At 32.3% G+C, this 25,706-nt stretch overlaps 2 protein-coding genes across 7 annotated transcripts in view; both read right to left on the bottom strand.

Moving 5' to 3' along the window:
- Window positions 1–7,692, bottom strand: part of LOC142983634 (sodium-coupled monocarboxylate transporter 1) — a 39,816-nt gene extending 32,124 nt beyond the window's left edge. The window contains exon 1 of the mRNA XM_076130615.1: window positions 7,563–7,692. The gene's annotated coding sequence lies outside the window, so the exon portion shown is untranslated. The remainder of the gene's footprint in view (window positions 1–7,562) is intronic.
- A 12,710-nt stretch (window positions 7,693–20,402) lies between these two features.
- mbc (dedicator of cytokinesis protein myoblast city) overlaps window positions 20,403–25,706 on the bottom strand; it is a 44,534-nt gene continuing 39,230 nt past the window's right edge. For 4 of the 6 annotated variants that reach the window (XM_076130279.1, XM_076130281.1, XM_076130284.1 and 1 more), the window contains 3 exons: window positions 25,130–25,159; window positions 24,061–24,169; window positions 20,403–23,628 (listed from right to left, as the gene is read on the bottom strand). In XM_076130279.1, the coding sequence (XP_075986394.1) occupies window positions 23,375–23,628; window positions 24,061–24,169; window positions 25,130–25,159 (393 nt within the window). In that variant the 3' untranslated portion in view covers window positions 20,403–23,374. The remainder of the gene's footprint in view (window positions 23,629–24,060; window positions 24,170–25,129; window positions 25,160–25,706) is intronic. The other 2 variants (XM_076130282.1, XM_076130283.1) reach the window with 1 other exon arrangement.

The following is a 25,706-nucleotide window of genomic DNA, read 5'->3' as shown; positions in this document are numbered from 1 at the left end:
ATTATTATAACCCATCACTGTCCCACGGCTGGGCAAGGGTCTTCTCCCGTAATGAGGGAGGCGTTAGGCTTTGTATTTACAAACTTTATTTAAAATTAAATATGCGTACCTATATTTAATTTTAAATAAAGTTTGAGTCTGTTAAGCTTGAACGGCTAATGGAATGAACTGATTGTATAGAACTTCAGCAAGACGATACATGATAGCAAGCCAGCGTAAACCTTATGAGCAAATCCTCTAGTTACAATTGCAATTATGTGTCAATTAAGAATAGGTAACACTTTACAAAACGAAAAAATAAAATTGTATGATTTGCAATTAAATCACATTATAGTAGAGTTAGTTTACATTAAATATTGTTTGTTAAAGGAATTAATTGTTACGTAATAAATGCTCAGTAATATTCAATAATATGAAATTGATAGATTAACACTATAATTTTATGTAAATAGCTAAAGATAACAGATACTAGTATCACACCTTTGCAAATGGCTATTACGCAATGATTATTTTTTCGTCTTTTTCCTACTACAAGGATCATAAAATAACGTAAACAAAGTAATGTGCATATTTATAAGACGCAAGTGATTTACACTTAAACTCAAATAATGCATACAAAACCAACTCATTATTATAAGTTATAACGTTTTTGTATGCCCATTTTTAACATACGTATATAGATTCTATCACGCCTTTTATACCTAAAGGTTTAAGCAGAGAGTTGTAAAGCTTTTTTTAACATAATGCTTTTTCGAGGCTAACATATAAACTAGCCCAAATTTGCGGCTCTGCTCCCATACAACATCTTATCACCCATTTTGACTTTAGATAAAAGTACAATATTTTTTTCATCGCATTTAAGATTTACTGAATTTACTTTGGTCTTAAAATCATGGCGAGCCTCTCGCTGTATACCGGGCATGTTACCATACTCTAAATCTCTATAACCAAAGTTCAATGGCTCTTTTCCACAAACACAAAAAAAAATCATCTAACACGAAATCTGATAAAATCACTCGGACATTCGTTTTAAGGAAGAGTAACACATTGGATCGTAACGCAAAACATTCACTCGTACAGAATATCAATAACAATGTACTACTGCACTTGGCACTGAAACGCTCTACGTCACGGCAAACGTACGTTACGTGGCCACTACGTATTGAATTCAGTACTACTCGTATTTATACTATTTGTATATTGTTCATTGTATGAAAAGGCAAAGAAAGAAATCATCTATATAAAATAGAGAGAGAAAAAGTTTGAATTAGATCTAAATAAACGACGATAAGCGACAGATATTAATATACAAACCAGGGATAGATTTGTTTATCTACAGTCGAATTTTGACAGATCTACCACGCCATTTAGTTAGACGTTACGATTTTTCAGCATCTAGTACTAAGGAACTCTTCGTTGGGTTAAATAGATTTATCACGGTTTGTAAATTAGAATAACTCTTGAAGCAATCACAAATAATTTTTTATCTTATATACATATAATTTATGTATACAAACGTAAAGTTTTACATATAAAAGTATTATTCATTAAAATGATTATTTCGTATTTAATCTTTAAAATGACAATTCAACTGTTTGTAAACAAAAGCTTAATATTAATCACTAATTACCTAGTATTTTGTTAAATCATTATTAAAATATGTATAATTAAGTATTTAATTCATAGACTTAAATTTATGAGCGTTTGCACATGTCAAAGCACGTTTTTCAGACGCACTGGTAACACGTGTCGTTAGAATTGACTCACAATTAAAATTTCACGGATATGGGTACAGTAATTTTCGATGACACATTTTGAATTAAAATTGTTATCTTTGATTTGCTGAGAGTCACTAATTGCTTTTATTTTTTTATTACTTGCACGTCTATGAAAGGTGATGGTTGGTTTTAGATGGGTCACCGCTAATCTTATGAAAAGTAACTCACTTGCCCAATTAGGTAACTTTACCATGCCAAGCCAAATTAGGTACCGATAAAATATTCATTGCTTGTTATATAATGTAAAAATGCAAATATATTATAATTAATATATTTTTTTAAACTAATCAATGATCGTTGTTAAGTAATTTCTATTAAATGACAAAATAAAAATTACGTAATTAATTATTATGCAAAGAACAATGAACAGTTTTTTCTGATGTTAAATGCTTAATCAAGTAAATAATTGACTGCAAAATTTATGTAGTAATCACGCATGGATTTATTAAATTAAGACAGATTTGTGACAAGTCGCTTGCATAATAATTACAGCAGTTACTTGGCTAATTAATGGCTTTAATCAATTAATGGCTTCATAATATTTTTACGTCAATCCCTACTTATATTATAAATTTGCAAATTTATAACTTTATAACTCTGCCTGTCTAATCGTTTCATTCGTCTTTATGCCTAAACCGCTGATGTCTGATAAAATTACATTACATTTATACTATTTGTTTAAACATGTAAAGAATAAAGTGTAAAACTATTTTCGATTTATTATATGTATATGAATGTAGAGGTATATACTGCGTGAAATAATTCGTTAGCACCGTAGTCAAAGTTCTTAACTTCAAGTTGAATCAAACTACAATAAGCCAAACAGTCTTCTACTAAAAATAACTAAACGTTTTATTTAAAACTAAAGCTAGTGAAACGTTCTACAATGACTGGAACTAGGTTTTAACAAAGAATCCAATAACATCCTGCAATTGTCGATGTAAAAAACGTAAAAAATGCAAACAGAAACATCCATTTGTCTGCTTATAAAATACTCGCTAACTCGACCCACATCCGTTCGCGGTTTAACTTGCTCGTGTTGACAAAAACATGTATAACGTGAGTAAATGTTATTTGTATTTATTCCTCTATGTGTGGGAAAGTCGGGTAAGTACACCCTAGTTTTGCGGGCTATAATTTTTAGTATCGTGTAATTAGAGCTATCGTGTAGTGTAGCATTCTCTTCAGTCAATTCTATTGAGTTTCGAAAGTTTGACAGTTAAAATGTACTGCAAACCAGTTCCGATGGCGCCCGCTAGAAGCGCTGATTAGATTTTCATATAAAATTTGTCGATAGGTAGCCGATTGTCGATATTTCTAAAATTAATACGATAAAATACAAACTAGAGCACTAGATTCGTAATCTAGGTTTGCAACAGATTGTATAATCTATTACTCTCTGTAATAACATATATTATTGTTTATTCAGACACATTTGAGATTAACTTGAAAATTTAGAGCCTTCAGAATACACTAGGCTTGCTGTCTATTTACCTAATCTTGAAGCGCAAAGGATTGAAGGGCTATTTTCAAAGTTTCTCCACAACTAATCGACAGCGTAAGAATATCACCGCACACAGGCAATATAAATTTTACATTCAGATTATAATCTGCTTCAAGAGTAAACTACCTCCAACATTCCTAGTATTAGGATCTATTAGTAGTATAAAACTACATTTACGGCCATAATGCCCATATCAACAGTATTGTGACGTCATCACCGTGTTTCCGAGATGAGTTCTTGAATGAATGTCCGCTATTTACTCGCAATACACCTCTGCAATGACACTGTGTAAGCGTAATCATAGTATTATAAATTCGTACAAAAGTAGAATACTTTAAGTGATTTTGGTACAAAAATGTGATATTTTAGTCATTTAGAAATGTGTTTTCTCTGCTTTGTCGTTAGTTTACACAAAAGGGTTTATGAATTATTATTGCTCGTATTAAATCTAATTGGAATTAAAAATGATTATAATTAATTACGTTTTTTAATACCACGATATGTCAAATATTAACATAACTTTAAAAAAAATAAGCTTTACACTTATTCAAGATTTTTAACTTAATAATATTTGTATGCAAGCTTTTCTAAACATGACAGAGAATCTCTTGCATTTATTCATTCCAATACAGATTGATAGTAAGCATAAACCGTTGCCATGGCAACGGATTCGATGACTTCTACAAAGTTATTAACCTACTGTTATTTACTTGCCATACTTATTCTTTATTCCGTATATAAGATCATGTGACTACATATGAGCATCTATGACTTAGACAATAGGAAGTATCAAATTTGCTGATAACAGATCCTATAGAGCAGGTTTTAGTTTGAAATCATGACGCATTCTCGATGATAACCTGACTCAGGAATAGCACGTATGTAGTTCTGTCCCTTTCTTTTGTATGACGAGAGAAAGAGAGGCGAATATAAAGAGTTACATTTTTATGAATGAAATCATTAATCATTCATTAAACGCGAATAAAAAATAATAATCCGTCATTTATTTTGTTTATTTTTAAGAAACCTTGCTACGCGTTCAGAGCATTTATTAAATAAATTATTTGATTTGATTTGAATAAGGTCGGTTAGATTCCCACATCGAACAAATTCTTGCGTAATACATAAATACATAATCGTTTCAGTGTTTAGCTTGTTTGAGTCCTCTCGTCACAAAATGTATACCTACGCGGCTTACCTCCAAAACAAAATGGAGTATTATTTTTACATAACTCTTATAAAATATTATACGCAATTGATATGTAAGTTCGTAACATTATGACTAATACAATTTATAGCAAATTCAGAGAAAAATATAATTTTCTACGCTTATTGTAATTTCACAGTTAAACACCGTAGTAAAGCATTGGCCACGAAGAAATGAGTAACAAGGGAAATAAATACTAATCAGTTATGATAAGGAATAATAGAGAACTTTAGAAAATTCAGTAGTAATATTAATATAATACACTAGCTGACCCGCGCAACTTCGCTTGCGTCACATCTATACTAATATTATAAAGCTGAAGAGTTTGTTTGTTTGTTTGTTTGTTTGTTTGTTTGTTTGAACGCGCTAATCTCAGGAACTACTGGTCCAATTTGAAAAATTCTTTCAGTGTTAGATAGTCCATTTATCGAGGAAGGTTATAGGCTATATATCATCACGCTACTACCAATAGGAACAGAGTACCAGTGAAAAATGTTACGGATACGGGGAAAATTTTGACCCATTCTCTCTTATGTGACGCAAGCGAAGTTGCGCGGGTCAGCTAGTAAGAGAGAATTTTCCCCGTTTTTGTAACATTTTTCGTTGCTACTCTGTTCCTAATGGCCGTAGCGTGAAGTTATATAGCCTAAAGCCTTCCTCGATAAATGGACTATCTAACACTGAAATAATTTTTCAAATCGGACCCGTAGTTCCTGAGATTAGCGCGTTCAAACAAACAAACAATCATACAAACAAACTCTTCAGCTTTATGATATTAGTATAGATTATAAAAGGGGGGGGGGGAGACTCTTGTCCTGCAGTGGGACATTATTTTCAGGGTTAAAATTATATTTATATTTATTGACATTTTAAGAACAAGTAGTACGCAGAGAATGGAATTTGCATTGCTGTTATATTGCGGTGGAGTGTACTTTCTACATTATATGATTATTATGTTAATACTAGCTTCTTACAATACATTTACATTACACCTGATAAACCAGAATGTGTCTGATAGTCTGAAATGTTGATAACTAGTGTAACTACGTCAAATTGATGGTCACTATTCAGTATATTGCTGCTTTAACGTAACATTTTCATCACTACAATCTGAGGGCGAAATCAATGTACAGCATAGAGGCTTTCAAATAGTTGTCAACTGAGTTACATGATAGTCCCCCCGGAGTGTATAAAGTACACCCGCAATTGGCCATTTACAATGTTAGTCGCATGTAATATGCCGCACACATGAACAAACTTCGAGCTACTATTGAAAATGATCTAATATAAATTAAAAAGACCATAACAACTTTGCCCAACCCAGAAATCGAGCCTCCGTCAGAATACCCTACTGCCCAGACAACAGAAGCAGTCTCGCTATTTCATTCATAGATATAATTTTCAATCAACTTGCATCATAAATGTATTTATTACGAAGCGTTTAAAACATTCAAACTATCGATTAATGTACACATTCATAATGAGATGTGTCATTTACTAATTGACACTGTATTTAACACCTGGACAAGACGTAAGACATACTCTGTGTATCTAACAGTAGTGTTATGTTGATTTTATTTATAGCTTGATAATTTTATATAATTTACTTGTATAAAAGTCATAACTTTTAAACTCTCGCGTTTCAAGAATATGGGAATTAACGCGAACACGCATTTCACCTTTAAAACAACATTTTTTGGATAGGTACTAACCTTTTTCAGGTAAAATGCCAAGCAAAGAATAATGAATAATAAAAAATATTATTAATTTTATATATTTTGTTTTTAATCAAGTAAATTATAATATTCATTAATATTTTACTCAGAAGTAATTTTTTAATAGCTATTATTCACGCTATTTCCTAAAACAAATTAAATACACATTATAATTATGTGCTAACATACTTTTAAATTAATTAAAATCTATTTTAATTATTCTAACAAATATTTTTTATTACTTAAACGATAATTTTATGCGTATGCCTAGATCGTTTAAATTTTTTTGAATTCCTATCAAGAAAACAAAACACAATCGTTACAAATATTGTCTTTACGTACATCTAACGCAAGCAAGACATGGTATGAATGCAATTGTAAATTATGGTATTGTTTTATTTTACACATCAAACACATAAACTACGAAAAAAGCGCATTTAATCAACTCACAAAAAGCACGTTACGCGATGCATTGTTTCAAATAAACAGACTCTACATCCAAATTCATACGCGATTTTCTTATTAAGAGAAAGTAATTAAAATTTAATTTATAACTGTCCCATGGTCAAGGGTTGGTCTAAAATGAGCCAGGGTTCAGTCCTTGACTTAAAAAAAATAACATAAATTTTCGAACAATTTTCAGGCATGCGATTAAACAAATTACACATATCTTCGAGAAAGCATTGTCCTTTTCCATCTACTTTCGTTTGTAAACAAATATAAACTTTATTGGATCAATGCAGACACACCTTGAGGTTTTCAGGCAACATGCCAACACTCAAGTTCAGGGATCACTGTTTCACGAAATGAAGGCATGCTGTAAAATACATCCGACTTATGTTTAAGGAAATTGCGTATTTTTATTTGAATATTGGTGTTTATTGTTTAATGCATATAAAAAAATGTGTAGTGTTTCAGTTGACTGCGTGTAATGTGTTATTTTTTGTGATTGTTTTTACAGAGGACTTTTTTCTAATTTTTAAGACACCGGTAATTATTTAATAAAAACTTGGTAATTTGTTGATAAATGTATGGTAGTGGTTTTTATAAAATAAAATCTATCTATTATTGAGTGAGATAGATCGTAAGTCACATAAAAAAGGTTTCATTATTTTTTGGGCATTTCACAGGTATAATTTAAATTCGATAATTATAGTTATAAAATACTTAATCAAAAAAGAATAATGTGCACTTTATTTTTAAATTATAGGTAAAATAATTACACTATATTTTTCAACCCCTACGATAAGTACAACCCAAAACATAAAACCACCGAATCTCGATTCCGTAACTAGAATATTCCCAACAAAATATACCGGAAACTTTCTCAATCACAACAAAAACAAATCAATACTCACAGTACGACAGATCCAAAAATAACAATAAAATAAAATTATTGGCCGATCGCCACTTCAATCGTTCACTATGAGCATACGCACTACCGTCCCCGGCGGCCGACGGCGTGCGAATGATTCAACTACCGACTGTACATGATATTACTTATATCGTATATATGTACTATATGTTTGCGATGTAAACATCTTTTAAACGGCCGTAAACGTCTCATGTGATGAGAATTAAGGGTAAAAAAGTAGTTAAGTGTGTTTCTTGCTGATGCGTGCGTTCCATGCGTAGAGTTCACGGCTCTAAGATTAGAGACCGCGAGAATGTTAAAGGACTTACACTTACTGAGGTAATAGCGGTAGTTTATGTATTCGATAGCGTTTAAACCCATACAAAAAAGACGCTATTGAATAGATAAACTACCGCTAAATGTGCCTCAGAAACCAGGCATTAAACATTTGGAATCCCGATTACAAAAAGTATATAGAGCTCATTAAAGTATATAACCAGTTGCGCTCACTGTTTGGTAAACGATCTGTGGGTTAAGCAACTCTTGGCGCGGTCATTCCATAGATGGATGACCGTTTAGTGGTATTTAAGCTGGACGTCTCCGTGCATCGTATGGTTGATGATTACAATAAGCGGTGTGGCTAAATAGACATATATTATTTTTGAATAGGCACGCATTTAGAAAAAATGTCCTCAAGGTAATTTGACAGCAGTAAATTTTAATTATTATTTATTTACTACTAGAGGCCGCCCGCGACTTCGTCCGCGCGAAAAATCTTCCCTGTAAATCCCGATCCCTTCCTGAACTCTGGGATAAAAAGTAGCCTATGTGTTATTCTGGGTCTTCAGCTACCTATATACCAAATTTCATCGTAATTGGTTCAGTAGTATTTGCACGAAAGAGTAACAAACATCCATTCATACATACATACATATGTACATACATTCTCACAAAAATTAGTATTAGTAGGATAATAATATAAGTTAATATACAATTTCCTTTTCTTATTGTTATGTAGAATCTCCTTGCAAACAAAATTTACAGGTATATGTCCAATAAATTCTGTCTGATCCTCAAGGAAGCTTTTAATGTAATCTATCGATAACGTCATGAGTAGTATGTTTTTTAGATCTCGTTATGTTTTTTAGTATCTATTGTTAATATATAATATACTACTGTTTTCCTTAATTAAATAAAATGAAATATTATGGGAAGTGAAAATATTATGAAATTCAATTTAATCGTCAAAGGGCGTTGGGGCCCTATTATTTATTAATTAAAGTTAAAACATGATTATTACAGCATTTTTTTTACATAAAAGTTTGTTGTAAACATAGGATAAGGAAGAGAAAAAAATGGAGTCAATTAATTTATTTAAGTATATTCGTTTTGAGTAATAACAAAATAATATCTGATTTTAATTGAAACAGCTGAACAACTTTACTCAAAATATTTTTTGTGATTGCTCAATATTTAATACAAAAAAGTTAGCGGGTAAACAAAACGCGTGAAATCAAATAATTCATTCATAAAAATCTTTACAATAATTAATACCGAACAATCGCAAATAATTATAAAGTGAGCAATCATTAATGTAATTACGGTCAATGAACGAACTGTCATTATACAATTGCATAGTGAGGGTTAAATATAATTACCGATTTATGTGAAAAAACTTTGTTGTTAATTATTATGAATGAAGTATGAGCTATTGAGAAAATTTGCAAAGACATATTATGTTTGTAAAACTCTTTGATTTTTTACTATAATGTCTGATATATTGATATGTGTATGAAATACACCCACAGTTTGACAACCATATTGTTAATGTAACTTATATTATGTAATTCATATTCTAGATACACTAACCAAATTTGGGTTGATTTAAAAAATATTTCAACTTTAATTGATAACCCGCACCTAGTCCAAATGACATAACCCGTCTCTGATTTTTAGAAGCAACTTTGGCCCAGGAGTGGGATAGCATTAGATAAAAAAATATTAATTTTATTAGTACACTGAATGATCTCAAACAGTCTTAATAAACCTTTCTAGTCTAAATATAAAAAAATAGAATATTTACTAAGAAAATTACAAGTTTCCAAGACGAAAAATATGAACACTGAAGACAGATGACGGAAAACCAACATCAATAAATTATATTTACTTACTCCATATTATATTTTGTCTTCTTCAACTAAAAATGATGATAGATACGTCTTCTTTTTAGCACAAGTACCACGAATTTAGCTGTCGTCTTCGTATTGAGCCATTGGCATTTAATCGAAAATAATAGTTCATTTAAAACTCGCTATAGGCGCTGATTATTTTTTCAATTAGAACTCTACCAATTGATATTGAGTCTGAAGTAATTTTACACTCATAATGAACAATGTAAAATTGCGGTCTTCTGTGGTCAGTACTATTATAATTGAGTATCGAGAGGTTAACGTTTTAAAGGCACCCAATAAATTGTTTCTATGGCACCCACTAGAGGCGCTGTTGACTGCGCTATTGAATCCATTCCTTATTCATATTAGACTATTCTTAATAGTAGTCTGGAGTTTGGTAACGTGGTCGGTGTATGGCAAATTATAGGCTTGGCCCTTATTACGTGGGACTAACGTTGTTAATACTGAATATATATACAGCGTATACTGAGCTGTAGCCCTTTGTTGCACATAAATGTACTGACTAGTTATTAAGTTCTGTATTTGTGATGTTTCTTTATGTGTAACAAGAATAAATGGTTTAAATGGTTTTTAATGACGAAACACAGGTGTATTTCAAACACCTCAGCCAACACCTTCGAGTATAACGGGCGTGATATTCTGTATGTTACATAATATATGTATTATGTATTTTTAAAGTGATATAATTCATTGAAAGTCAAGACCTTGAATACGAACTATTACAATACACACATCTACATAAATATGCAATTGACAGAAAATTGTTTTGTGAATTAGAACAATTACAGATTTTGGAAAACTAATTACAGAAAAAAAAATATTTTCTTAGTTTTTATTTTAAGCTACTTCAAGACAATTATTAATTTAGGTTTATTTTAAGATTATTTTAATGGATAGGTGTGTCGTAAGATGGTTTATGAATTCTTTTCGCTTTTTAAGAATGTCTGAACATTTACGGACTATTATCACACATTATATTAAGTACTACTGTTTCAAAGCCTTAATACTAAAATGTGTTTAAGATTAATGTAGTAATTACCTGAGGAATTATCTTAGTCTTAGTTGACGGCTTTTTGAAAAACACTATGCTGTACATTATTTTCTCCCTTAAATTAAAGTGATTAACACGTTACGTCAAAGCAGCAATGTACTGAATAGTGACCATCAATTTGAAGTACACTAGTTGTCAACTGAGATACATGATGCAGGTGGTACATAATAGTTGTCACTTGTAATCGTTTGAATAAGTAACAACTATTTTAAAGGAGATAATGTGAAACCTTGCACGTCTGAAAGTACTGTAAAGCAGTTATTGAAGGAATGTAAAGGTCCCAAGCCGCTTTTGACCAGCGTGGTGGGCACAATTCCTAACCCCTCGCTCATACCGGAGAAAATATTTGACGTAATGGGTTTTTAAAAACTCTCGGTCCAGGATAATATTCATCTCTTAGTCATATGTATTCAATACTCCGTCTGGGAATCTCTCCCCTCGCAAATTAGTCACTGCAAGTGCATTATACGCACTTAACGGATGTTGGACAAAATAAAAAGGAAGTTTAGCGTCTACGTATTATTTGGCACTTTCATATCATACTCACTTTTTTTATTTTTTTAAGTGTTATTTTTTGGTATTATTTCATTTTTTTATAAAATTGTATTATTTAAGAAATATATTATAGATATATAAAACAAAATCATGTAAACAGAAGTGTTTAGTTCAGGAAATGTTTTAAAATTATTCGAAAAATTCAAACAATTATTTTAGAATTTAATTAATCATAGTTCTCACTTTGTTTATTACCTACCCAAAAAAATATCATTTTTCAGAAATAAAACGCAGGCGTCACCGCGTGCCAAAGTAACTTATTGTATTATTCATTTTCTATTGATCTTATTTTGATCCTACACATAATATTCACTCATACTCTACAAACAGTGTGAAGAAAATTACGTCAAGGAAGGATTTAAAAATGCAAACGTGCAGAACGTATCAAAACAAGTGATTAATATTGAGCCGAAAAGATTTTGTAACTAAGGTTTCATTCGCACTGACAATTGGTTAATTAAAAATCTTGCTAAAATCTGCAGACTATTAGTTACTAGGTGGGCAGAAAATCAAAAGATTTCCCGGAATTCAAAGGTTTTACATCACCTACCAGTTAGCTGGACATACTCTAAGAAAGCCGTTGTATAATCAAGGATGGCCAGGTAGCCCTGACAGGATTTTTTTTAATTAAACGACTTTTTTTCAACTACAGCAGCAACAGTTTATCTACATGTATCACAACTATCTATGAGCCCCTTAAACTGAATTAGTTACCTGGAAAATGAAAAAATGCGGGAATTTGTGCTATCTAGTCATAGCCCTAGAAATAACTTAATACCGACAAATCTTTCAAGCAGTTAGAAAAACAATGTCAGTCAGTCAGGATCATAGTTAAATACAAATATGTATGTTCTAAACTAAAACAAACAAGTTAATTCAGTCGCGTGTTAGTCACAGTATTCAGACAAAACTGATAAAGTCGTCTGCAGCTTTATTTGTAAACGTTTCATAAACATTTGCCGATGTCATGAAGGACATGTTAGTTTTATATGATATAGTTGTAGTAGTTTAAACGACTGGCTATGTCATAGGCAAAATGGAAGAACAAAATCAATTTCAATATTTCTATATCCTTACGAAGTCGAAGGTGTTTTCACTTCTCGATTGAAACAACCTGTGATGGCGAGTGAGTGATGATTAATTGTCCCAGTGATATATTAAAATATCGATCGTAAATGATTAATTATTCCATATCATTGATCGAAAATCGATTAGTATGGTAATACCAGTAATACCCTTTAGTTATGCTGGCGTCTGTGAAACGATAGAGAGCGAATAGGAGCATTTAACCTAATCTCTCTCATTCAAGATGTTTGTAATACCAAAATGAAATTAATAAGGGAAGTTTATGTTGTGTTTGTTTTGTTCTATGGCCTCTGCCTACATCTATATGAAAAAGCCGTCATTTTATGCATGTATGTACATACATACTTATTTATTACTGAAGTACATATATCAATAATGGATAAGTTTGTGGTCTACTTAATAGGCGGAGTAAAACGGAACCCTTTTAAAGAAAATGTAACCCAAACATCACAGACTTTCTCTGTACAAATATTGTATGTATTTAATAAACAAGTAAACATGTAATCTTCCGGGCTTCCACGTGATACAACGCAATGCAGTGATGACAGACGGTGTGTTCTGAGAAAATGAGAGTTTCATAGGTTTTAGATAAGGAGCTATGAGTATAGATGACCCATTCAGCCTTGCCACGTACGAGATAAATATGTACTACTTTTAGAATTAATGTTTAGTCGCTGTAGTTAGCTAGGTAAGGCGTTTCTGGAACGTAAAGGTATTTTATGGTAAGGGTTATATCATTGAAGGGCTTTTTTTCTCGGTCTGGTTGAGTGTCCCACTGCTGGGCAAAGGCCTACTCTCTCTTTTTTGTAGAACGGATACCATTTTTAATTTTGTTTTAGTTTAATATAAAATGTGAATTCAATACTTCATGATTAAAATGTCACTGCAAACAAAAAATATTTAACACTCTGACAACCTATGTATCTTGGGATACCTCAACCAAATTAAGAATGTGTCAACTCATTGATAAAGGGTGCCAAGTCTAATGTTCTTAATTTCCCAGACTTATCTTGTTTGAGTATCGCAGACAAAATCAACAAACTAAATTGGATCATTGGTAAACTAGTTTTACCACTTTTCTAAAGTAAACCGTATTAGTCTGAATTTTTCAAAACTTTTCCATTGCGGAAGACTGAAAACGGAAATATAAATATTTATTTACGGTCCACTTTTTGTTTGGGTTACTGTGATAAAACTGCAGTGGTTTTAACCTAGTTAAGATATGAAGGAAGTCAAATTACATGATTTTGTTATCTACATATATTCACAGAAATAAACATAATAATATTATGTCATTAAAGCTTTACTCCTTTACTTTTTACTTTAAGAGTTGTTAATCAAAACTCCTAAAATAACCTTTGACATTGCGTTCAGGCTCATATTATCATGTCAAAACAACCGAAGGTATCATATTTTTATCGTTTTTTTACCAACATGCAACTTTTGAAGATTATAGTTCTCTTACATGACTCCAATTTTCAGTAGAAACATCCAATTTTCAATTGCAAAATCATCGATACGATTGGTATTATACAAAATGAACGCGTTTCAGTTCCTATAAATTCTAATTCTTGGTAAAGATTAGTCTCTCTGTTCGTTCACATTGGATTACCATCAAATTAGTCGTACCGTGAAGTCAGTGTTAGTACGAGGGTACGATAAGACAGACATTGTTAGACATTAGTACGAAGTCACGTGTGTGATCATTAATTGATTTGCAATGGCCACGCGTTCACTCATGTGCTTGATATCTTTACTTTTATAATTGTTGCTATTTTTGTTTACTATTTCTTTATATCGGTAGCGTAATTTTTTTTCTATAATACTCAAGCAGCGCCAATCAATTCTTCATGTAAAGTTACTTGACCGTTAGTAGATAGTTGGTTGGTTTTGATTTCGGTTTGGGGATTTTGTTAAAGACAGAGAAAGAGAGTGGTAAAGATACTGTAGCGTTATTCTTAAACACTATCGAATACCGAACAACCGGCTAGCTATCGAGAAATTTTACACAAAACTCTGATCAGCGCCTCTAGCAGGGTCCGTAGGCATTTTGGCAGCACATTTCACGACAGTACCGTCTTTAGAAAATTGCGCTACAGGATCTCTAGCGGCTACCGTAGAAGCAAATTTTACAACACTCAATATATGAGTGTAGGGAAACATGTGGGAAATGTGGATGAGGGAGAAAATAAAAGAAGAGAAACAAAAGACATCATTAAAGTAGAAAGTTTAAAACAACAATCTGAAGCCTGGATTTTCTTTACTAGTCCACACATATATTAAGACTATACTATTAATAAACTCCAACATGTTTGTAAATATTGTCATAACGCACGTGACATAATCTATTATCTTCCTTCAAGCTAATTTGGCTATTAATATCTAATTTGATTTGTTTAATTTGATTGGTGACTGTCACGGGCGGGTTTGATATGCTAACTGTTTTATATATTTTATTTTAAACTAATGGGTAATATGATTAACGTCATTATCAAAAAACACAGCTAGGTAATTTTATTTCTAAATATTTTTTATAGGCTTACATGAAAAACAAGCTTTGTTTTTACCGTCATCTCTTTCAATATGAAAGTTTTGGTAGGTAAATTGCACTATTTTATTATGTGAAAGTTTCGAATTACCGAATAATGTCTTGAAATATGACGTAGATATTGACTGCTGGCAGCCAATAATAGTGGCTCAATGATAGGAAAACTATATTTAAAAACGTTCAAAACTTTGACAAGTTATAAAAACACCTTATTTGTTGGTAGTAAATGTGATGAGGCAATGAGATGACACGAGTCAAAGTTAATACAATATAATTTTTTGCTCAGACGGAAATAACGATCTTCATAACCACTACGCCTCAGACCAAATATTTTATGCAATAACAAAAAATAAGGAAATATTCTAATAATAGACGATAGCAAAGATCATTGGAAACTCATTTCTGTACATATTCCAGATAAATCATGTTTTGCCCATCAAATGTCACTTAGTTTATCAACTGCGGTTGCTAATTGTCTGGATTTTTCCTCAATTTATACCTTTATCTTTATTACATAAGTTATTATATATGTATTAACAATATAACAGTTTAAAGATAATATTAATAATATGTTAATAATGCTATTTTTATCAAGCGCCTACTTTGAAGTAATTAACACTTAGATTAAAAGCTTCGTTCATTCACTAAATTTATTATGGTTTTTAGGTAAATGGGTAAATCCCTTGACTAGGCCTAACAGAGTAACGTTGATTTAATTACATTAATAGTTTAGTTGTTCGTAAAATTTTATTACATTTTTATTCTCATTGTAACTTGAACTGGTCTTAAATGATTATCTACGGCAAAGGTCGATACATATTATGTATATAATAATATATACTTATTTAAGCCGAAACGTCGGCATTTGATACAATTTGCCCGTCTTAATTTTTGAAAACTTAACAGTTAGTTTTCCTTATTTCAAAGTATTGGTGCAACAAACCAATTAAAAATTCACAAAAACCGTCGGAACTGTTATGTCTGCGAGTAAGTTATTAATTAATCATGCCAACGTAAAAAATATAAATTCAACAAATATTTTTAGTAATTAATTACGTGTAATTAGAGCATGACTTGTCAATATTACCACAACGTCTTTTTACCATATTAATAAATCAATTAAATATACTCAGGTATATTAATTGTGGCGAAACCGCGGTGATTACTCGTTTGGACTCTAAACCAAAGTTCAAATAAGAAACGTACTGTAATATTTATTTATAGGTTTGGTAATTAAAAGTGATTTAGCCGCAAGAACTTTTTTATTGATAGGTAAATTTGGATAATAATATAGTTCCTAGTAGGTAATATTGTCGAGGTTTTCCCACTGGTCCGTGTATTAAAGTCCACTAAATCGGTTTTTACATGAAATACATTTTGGATCGGCGTTGTCCGTTGTACAGCATATATGTTACAGCTACGTCACTATTTACACGCGATAAATATTTTGAGGTAACTTAGTAAAACTCCTTGCGATATAAAAACAATTTCCAGATTCCCCCTGATTCTGGAAATTGTAAAACAAAGAATTAATAATGCTTCAAATTTTCCAATTGCGTAAGCGTAAATAACGATACAGATTTTTTTATTTATCGGTAACAAAACAATGTTCACGATTCAGTGGCATGATTTTAGTCTGTTTATGAGAAATACACGCGTTATAATAAGATTAAAATATATTTTCTACTTCCTTATTCAGCTTAGACGTTTGTTTATCAAAGTTACGATTTTCAGTGGAAAATTCTGGAAATATTGTCGCGGAAGAGTTTTTTTTTTGCATACAAACAAACATATATAATAATGTATTATAATTTTATATATTCTGGAACATACTGACGCTTCCTATTTATATAATGTTAGGACGGCTACATACATAATCGGTTCACTTGAAGCACTTGCTCGTTTGTGCCCCATTAGATTAGAAGCTCATTTTCATAAGTCGATAGTTGCTTCAAGGGAATATAGTCGATAGCTGAACGGTCTGTAATTTAGAACAAGCCTACGATAGGTATAGGTTCCCAACATTGGCGATAGGTACTGCCCCCTTGTGGGCGCTGAAGGTTTCCTGGCGAAGCGTTTCGAATTAGTAGATAAATGATAAAAAAAACAAAAAAGCAAATTGGAACAACTATTATAAAGAGTGAATTTTCTTAAACGTTGTAAAGGTAGTCCATAAAAGTTCGAAAACCTATAGTGTATAATAGCGTAGGTAATTCGATTTTAACGTTTGTGCCGATTATGTGTACAGCAAGCCTTACTTTATTTGGTGAATAATATTATTATGATTTAACGAGTGTGTAATGTGGGTTGATACGTCATGTTAAGATTTGATTCGCGTCAACGATAAATGGCTGCGTCCGTGACGAAGTTTTCAAGGCGTATAATGATGTGTATCAGACGTATTGCAGTGATCGTGAGTCATTGGGTCCAGGGTACCTTTTCGATTATATTATTAGCCAAATAGGCTATAATTATTATATAATTTTATGGGGTATCCATTACAAACTAGGCTTACAGCTTGAAATGTGAGTGTATTATAATGATTACGTCTTTTATAGAATCTACCACTGTTGACAAAAATAGACGAGGTTGTTAAGGATCGTTAAATACCCAACTTTTACTGTTAAATTCCAAATAGAAAGCTATATTTAGGATAATAACCAACCTTCGGATATAAACAAAATTACTAGGTATGTGTTGTAAAAATAATATTGATTTATCATTAGCCTTTTGTAAACGTATTGTTAGCTGTTACGCAATCCATTATTATGTATAATAGTGTGTTTAGAAAAGACGTAAAACAATATTCGCAGTTTTTTTACGCTGGTACCTAAATAAAATTATAACAATCTAGCTCTTGCTTTCAACTACTTTAGCCTGAACGAAACCGCATAGGTAAGTAGGTATATAAAAAATATAAAAACTACGTAAGGTCCTTACTAAGGTTCACTCGTTTAGGCATGATGAGGAGACAGACAAACAAACAAACAAACAGACAGAGTTATTTATAGTGAGTATTAGCAAGAATCTGTAAAAATTAAGTACCTCATTATTTACCTATTTTGTAACGTTCATATTTTCGTAACATAACATTACATAAGCGACTGTTATTTTTCTAGGTACGTACCCATGTATTTAGTATAGGAAAATTCAGAAATACCTTGTTCAGGCCGAATTCAAATCCACGCCACGTGTAGTTTGAATGTCGATGAAATGATTACCTCTTGCTTTATATGAATGGATTTACTATTGACGTAGGTATTTAAAATTATATGCCTTTAACATAAGAACGCAAGCATTTAGTCACGGCGTATTTTTTGCATCGTAAGTTTATAATAATAATAACGTTCGTATATGTACATAAGTACGTGTGTGTGTACGTAACAGTGTTACGCTTCGGCTTAGCGTAGAAACGGTTTGTGCAGCTGAAATACGCCTACTTCTACCTACAAAGAGGGTGTTCGAAATAACCAATAAAGGGATGTATATTGCTTATATTCGCTCACGCACTTGGTCAGCGAAGGGAAAGCAAGGCCTTATCTTCATTCCGGGGTAGATCGCTGAGAATGCTGAACAATCAGCAATCGGACAGTAATTAATGTAATTTTTCTTGATGCCCAATTCAGTTTAGAATAGAGTGGCGCAGTGGTTTAGGTCGCCACGCCATTACCGTTGCGTCGGGAGGTCGTGGGTTCGATTCCCACACGGAGCAATTTGTTGTGTGATCCACAAATAATTACTTCGGGTCTGGTTGTGTTTTGTGTCCGTTGTTTGTATGTTTGTAAATTCCCCGCGACACAAGAGCAATTCTTAATGCGAGAGTTGCCTTTTAAAAAAATCGAGCACATTCCCATTATATTAGTTCACACCTTTGCGGAATTCCGACAATCAGCTTACAAAACTGACCGACTGAGGCAGCAATTAACATCGTACCTACCAGAAAAAGCCAGTTTAAACTAACAACATAAATAATTACCTACTTCTAAAGATAGAACATTATTTGTAGAGATAAATGTTCTAGTAATCTAGTTTGTGTACAGCATCATGTTTTTGACAATGCTGGAAAACTTGACTGTTTGTCTGCCTTATCAAAGTGGGTGAAGGCCCGAGTTAAAAAACAATTAGTTACAAATATTTTTTTATATCTATATCACGTTTATGCAACGTGAAGAGGTTTATTTGTTTCGTTTTATTTGGTGTAATAAAAAAGGGTTTTGATTTGGAAATAGAGGTCGAAATTTTAACCTCATAATTTAAATAATCCTTTTTTTCGTTAGGAAAATGCATTACTGCATATAACCGCTCCAGGGAGGAAGCGGGGGTCTATCGGGCTCTCCCGCCGGCTAGGCGATCCGGCTTTTGGGCATACCGACTATAAACCTGACGGTGTTCCTTCAACAGTCACCATAAAGTGGCCAGGTTGCGGTACCTCCAATTGTATACTCCGCGTAATTTAAATATTCCTACTAATATTATACTTAATTACGAAAGTTTGTAAGTATAAATGGAGGTATAGTACCTTATTTGTTACTCTTTCACATACGTGACCAGTTACTGTTAGGCTTATGTAGCTGAGTGTATCTGTGTATTATGCTGCACCGGTGCAATGAAATTGGTCGTCATATCCATTTGTCGGCTAGGAGGAACATTATTTTACACAAAACTGGTCATGAAAGTTTTGATAAATCGCGCATGCCAGGACTATCTGCCTTGTTGTCGGACTACAACTATATAAGTATATACACAGTTTTTATGTATACGTTATTCAATAACACGTTTTTAAATACAATACAACTACGGTGCAACAATATTGTTTAGTACTTAACAAATTAGGCATAAATAATTTTGTTAGTATCACGTGTAGAAAATCATAAAACTATGGCGCTAAAATAAATAAGGAAATTGATACTGCAGATCTATAAAATTGACATAAAACTTAATTATTATTCTTGCTCGGACTATGTACCTAATTAAACCTAGTCTAGGTATTGACTACTAAGTAGGTATAGTTTATCTATTCTATCGTATGATCTAGCATTCGTTGAGATATGACTTGGAACCTGTCAATTTATTCTTCATAAGTCCCCAATCCGTACATGGTCAGCGTGGTGGACTCAAGACCTAACCCCTGCCTGCTTTCGGGAGGCTGCCCAGCAGTGGAACATTGATGGGTTAGATTTATATTATTGCCAGTCTCACCCTGAATCGCTTTTTCCCACGTCGTGTGCCAAGATTGGTTCGATCGTATAGCCAAACTCATAAGGAATAGGTCAAGCAAAACCACAATTATAGATAGTTTTCCTTGATTTTTTTTTCGCACACGGACGAAACCGCGAATAAAAGCTAGCATGTAAATAAAAATATGAGTCATTTCTTTAGAAATAATAAAAACAGCAATAAAACAAACACATCTATAAAATATCTATTTATTTGTTGGTAATAATTATCATTATTGCGCCGACATGAGTACACAATAACATGTAAAGCTAAACTAATAATAATATATGATACAATATACAAAATAATAACACAACAATTTGTATATATTTGGTGTTTTATGGCCGCTAAGACGAAAAGGAAAAAATAAAACTTTTACAAAAAAATATGGAAGACTTGTTTTAAGAAAAAATCTATTTACCACCTTTAAATAAATAACAGTGATATTGTTCAAAATATCTGTTGATTTATCTAAAGGATAAGTTATCTGAATCTTATAAGTCAGTAAAAACGGTAGTGATTTTTTAAAATAACAATATGAGTAATGAATTTCATGAAAGATGACATATATGAATTAAATATTGTGGGAATAACATTTGTTTTGTTATATTACTCTCTGCACTGTTACATAACACGATATAACTTATTATAACATGTTTTTGAACTAGAGAGTAACTATTTCAACAACATTCGTCTCGCGTTACACGATAGAGAAAAAATAATCAACAAAATCTTATAATAATTAAAAGCTATGATCAAAATGCTACAAAATATATAAATAAACATTTTACTTACGCTACTTTGATCTGTTTATTTTAATTAAATAATAAGGCTAAATTCACATTGGAACGGCAGAGACCAGCTGTCGGCTGTGAAAGATTTACTTCAATACGTCAATTAGTTTCCGATTTATAAGTAAAACAAGTTACTGCACGACGCTAGCTGTCGGTGACGGTGTGACGTCATTATACAACAGTTAGCAGGACTCGATATTTTTCGAAACTTTGAATGCTTATAAAATCAAAACTACTTGGTATTAGTGAGGATCGGATTATTACGCAGTGTTACTTGTACAGTGTTTCGAGTCACTGGGCAAGCGCGTGCCCCCGCGCGATGTTCTGTAGCACGGAGTAGAAAGATTAATGCGGTTAAACGGTCGTCCGTATAGATCCGTAAGCATTTTATCAATTTTAGTCTCTTAGGTTTCTGAGGTACATTTAAAGTTAGTTTATCTATTCAATAGCGTTTAAAGGCTTATAAAGAAAATCTAAAAATGAGAGTGCTCGCGGCGCGCCGGTCTTTACCGTTTCGGTGTGAATTGAACCTAACGCTTGTACAGTCGCGATAGTTTACTTGATTTCGATGTAAACTTTGCGCATGACTGTACATTAAAATTATGATTACTTACTATTAAAATTGTCAAATTAGATCAACTTATGTATCTAATAATATACAATAGTAATTTATTTATTTATATACACAAAAATAACAAAATTTTGTATATTTGGTTACTATATGGCCGCAAATGTGGTAGAAGTGGGAATCTTTGTTCCTTTAGTAAATAACATAATATTTAAATATCGTTTTGTGGTTATAAGTTTGTTACTAAAACCTTCGGCTTTAAAATAAAACCTCTTAAAACTTTTAAACAAACATATTCGCAAAATTATAACCAAATTTGAAAAAGATTATTTTTGCCATTTTCAAAATACATTATTTTATAAATTAAAACTACGTAATAATAAAATACTGAAAATAATGTCTAAACGCTCATAATTTCTTTGTTCTACTTAACACAGTTATTCAGAAAACTACACATAATTTCGAGTGTTATTCTAAAAACAACTTTATGCGAAAAGCAATAAAGTTAAAATTTATATTCCCTTATAACTATCAAATTGCGGGTATTTATACAAAATTGTTAAAAAATCATCTTCAAAGGTAACATCGTAAAACTTTTACGAATTTTTTTACTAAACTTTGGACAAATGGCATCGAGTGAACATTTTAATATCACAAAAAATATCATTGACAATAATATTATTATTACGATATACTAAAAACAGGGATGGCTGAATAATAAAAGCCATTACTTCTACAAGACACTCCATTTAACTTTGTGTATCTAAATAAAGCAACGTGTCATTATGTAGAGGGTGACGAAAAGAGACTACATTGTCGCTATTATGTCTTTTTCACTCGCACTCCTGGTCTACAAATCTTGTATTTGTTTCCGCTTACTGCGGTTTCGGTTTGCTACTACATTCAGACACAAAGTTAAATGGTGCATTCAATATTGATCATTCTTGGTGGCTTTTACGTCTAGTTCCAATATAATATTTTTAGATAAGGATAGTTCTGATACAATTTGGACATTATAACGGTTTCGGAGTAACAGCTACTGCTCAGTAACCGATTTATCGTAGGCTTCCGAATGCCAGTAGGTTATTGAATCCGGCCGTTACTTTACTATTTTGAATTTAATCTCTTATTCACTGGACTCGTTAAAAACATTAAACGCCTTTAATCAAACTTTTAATTCATAATTCTCTAAATATTGCTTACATTTGTTTTGTCTCTACAATGAAACGGCGATAAGATACAATAAATTGCTATACAATAGTTTACAATATTTTTTATTATATTGTTATAAAATTGGTAACCTTTTTTATAAGTACTACGGTATTTTGGGTAAATGGAGTAAAATAATGGCATCCACGACATGAAATAACTACATTTTACTGAAATTGTTATGTTTAAATAAGAAGATATTTATACATAATATTATAATTGTCTCGTAATTTGAAGGTATTATTTTGCCTTGAAATAATTGTATTGGTCATAAATGCCAACAGCACAAAAAGGTGGGTATTATAAGACTAAAGTCACTTTTATACTCAATTTTGTGAACTAGAATTTTATTCGGCGCCATAATTTGATGTGTGTGTCCACACACGTTATGAAAAGCCTACCAAATGGAATATCGAGACAAAAATCGTGTCTTAAAAAAGCATATCTTTTCATAGTATAAAATAACTTCTAAGCAGTAAAGCATCGCGTTATAACATTAATGATCTCGAACTGTAACATACTTATAGCTTAATATTGATAAAATACTAATACAAAAACCATATTTTCAACGAAAATACGTTCAACAACAAAAAGAACTAATTTCTCAAAGGGTTTCTTTTCTTAGGTGGTGGTGTGGGTGCTTTTTCATTGTTATTCTTTCTTTGCACCATTGAATTGTAAAGGAATGAGCCGCGCGGTGCGAAGACCGTGTCGTAATTATGCCTTGGTGGTAAAGGTTGTGTGGCCTCACCGTTGTTGTTTGTATCACCGTCTAACTCCATACTCCGGTGGGCGTATTTTTTTGGCAGTGGTGGTGGTTCTTCTTCTTCTTGGTTGGAGTCTGTTGTACCTGGTGGGGAAGTTTATATACGGTAAAGAAAAAGGTGATAGTAATATTTTGTTGGTGTGATGTAAATTTTGTTTTATGAAGACTAATTGAAATACAAATTATTTGTATTAACTGCTTTCTTAAAATATAGCTCGTGAAGAAAAGATAGTACCTAAACGTGAAATATGATCGATCATGTCTCAGTTAGGGGTGTATTTGTTTTTTTTTTTATTTTATTATGGGTCTTTACAAATGATTCTGCAGTCGGACTACTTAATATCAAAGCATTATGTTGCACAGAGTCGTATCGAATCCTTTACATTTTTGTAATACTAATATGACAGGCTTTTAATATAATACATATGATGATACGTGCAATCAAAGTATCAACTCAAACTTTTAATTTAATCTAGTACAAAAGTACCTAAAGCTTACAATTGTCATACTACATACCTATAGAATCTCTATTAGAAGGCGGGGCCGAGTTATTCAGCAAGCTCGTTCGTTGCGACAAGCGACGTTCGCGCTCCGCATCACTCCTCAACGGACGCTCGGAGACCAGCTAACACATAATATTGACATTATTATACTCTGACATAGTAACATTTTCGATTAAAATATTGATGGCTTGCTCACATAATCGGGCCGGCATTATTCGGCATGGCCGGTCGGTAAAAATCACATATTATTATATTCGGTTTTTATTGAATTAATGTCTGGGAATCATAAACCGTTCGGCTGCCGGTTATCACCCTTCTTGGCAACTCGGTAGTTGCCAAGTCACAATCACTACTACGCGTCTTACTTACTTACTAATAGCCGATCGGTAAAAGTCGGTACTTTTACCAATCGGCGTTTGCCGCTTGTACATGACGTGTTGATCCGATCGGCACAAACCGAAATATTCCGTACAAGTGAAGTTATTATTTCGTGCCACACTACCGAACTAATGCAGGCCCGAATATGTACGTAGCAACTCTCATATTAGTGGTATAACAATAGGCAAGTTGATTTAATAAATGCCTCGTTGAAAGAAAACACCGTCGTCCTTTCCTGAATGACTTGTATGAGCTGATGGTAAAGCTTTTGGTCAACAATGGTTAGAAAAGGGACATAACAAAATTAAAATTAAGGTGAGCACATATCAGAGCATATACTTGCAACAGAACATCGTGTTAATATCGATATTTTGTCACAATCTATTAACACACCGAGCGTATTTTCGGCATGTAGAAGCTAATTTTTGTTTCAAACACGCGGTATTGTTTTAACACAAGCGCGATTGGGAGCTTCCTCGCGCTGTGTGATAGATTTTATTCACATTTCATCAAGCATATAAAGGTGAGGTGTAACGCTTTTTAAAACTGAATGCAAAACATAATGTTACAAGCATATCTTGTCTTTTTCCGAAACATTCGTAGGAACTTTAGTGGATACTCAGTCGCCATGATGATTTTCGAACACAGCGTCGTGCATCCGCGGGAATGTTACATTACAAGTAAATGTTCTAATGTGTACTCACCTTAAATATGAACTGACGTGAGTTGTTCATCTATGCGATTTGGAAAATCATATACATAATTAGATCCCATTTAAAAATGAACATTTTTATACATCCTAAATGATTCATTTCTGTCTTATCTTTTAATGTAGCGAAAAGGCAACGAAAAAAGCGGCAAAATATGATCAATTGAAGTTAGAAACGTATTAAAACGGCTTTATTTTGTAAGGCAATTCTATCAGCTGAGCTTAGCGTATAAAAGTGATGACACAAAATAAGCAACAAAGATAATTTGGAACCAAACATTGGTTTGTGTTCCAACACATTAAAGAATCAATACTATATCGGATCAGTAGGCTAAAAGCAAATTGAGTGATTATTGTTTTGGATTCATTCATCCAGCGATGTGATGATTTTTGCCGCCAGCAAGCCAGACACTCATGGTGTGAGGAACGGTACACGGAAAGAACGAATAGGTAAGCGGGCTCGAAAAAAATGGTTGAGTATCAGTTTTATACCATTGCGATTTTAATGACAATACAGTTGAAAGCTCTTAAACGCAATGCGAATTCAATAGGTAGTCTTTTATTCACCGTTG

This window comes from Anticarsia gemmatalis, chromosome 24 (genome assembly GCF_050436995.1).
Source record: "Anticarsia gemmatalis isolate Benzon Research Colony breed Stoneville strain chromosome 24, ilAntGemm2 primary, whole genome shotgun sequence".
NCBI classification, from domain to species: Eukaryota; Metazoa; Arthropoda; class Insecta; order Lepidoptera; family Erebidae; genus Anticarsia; species Anticarsia gemmatalis.
This window is presented reverse-complemented; position numbering and strand designations above follow the sequence as displayed.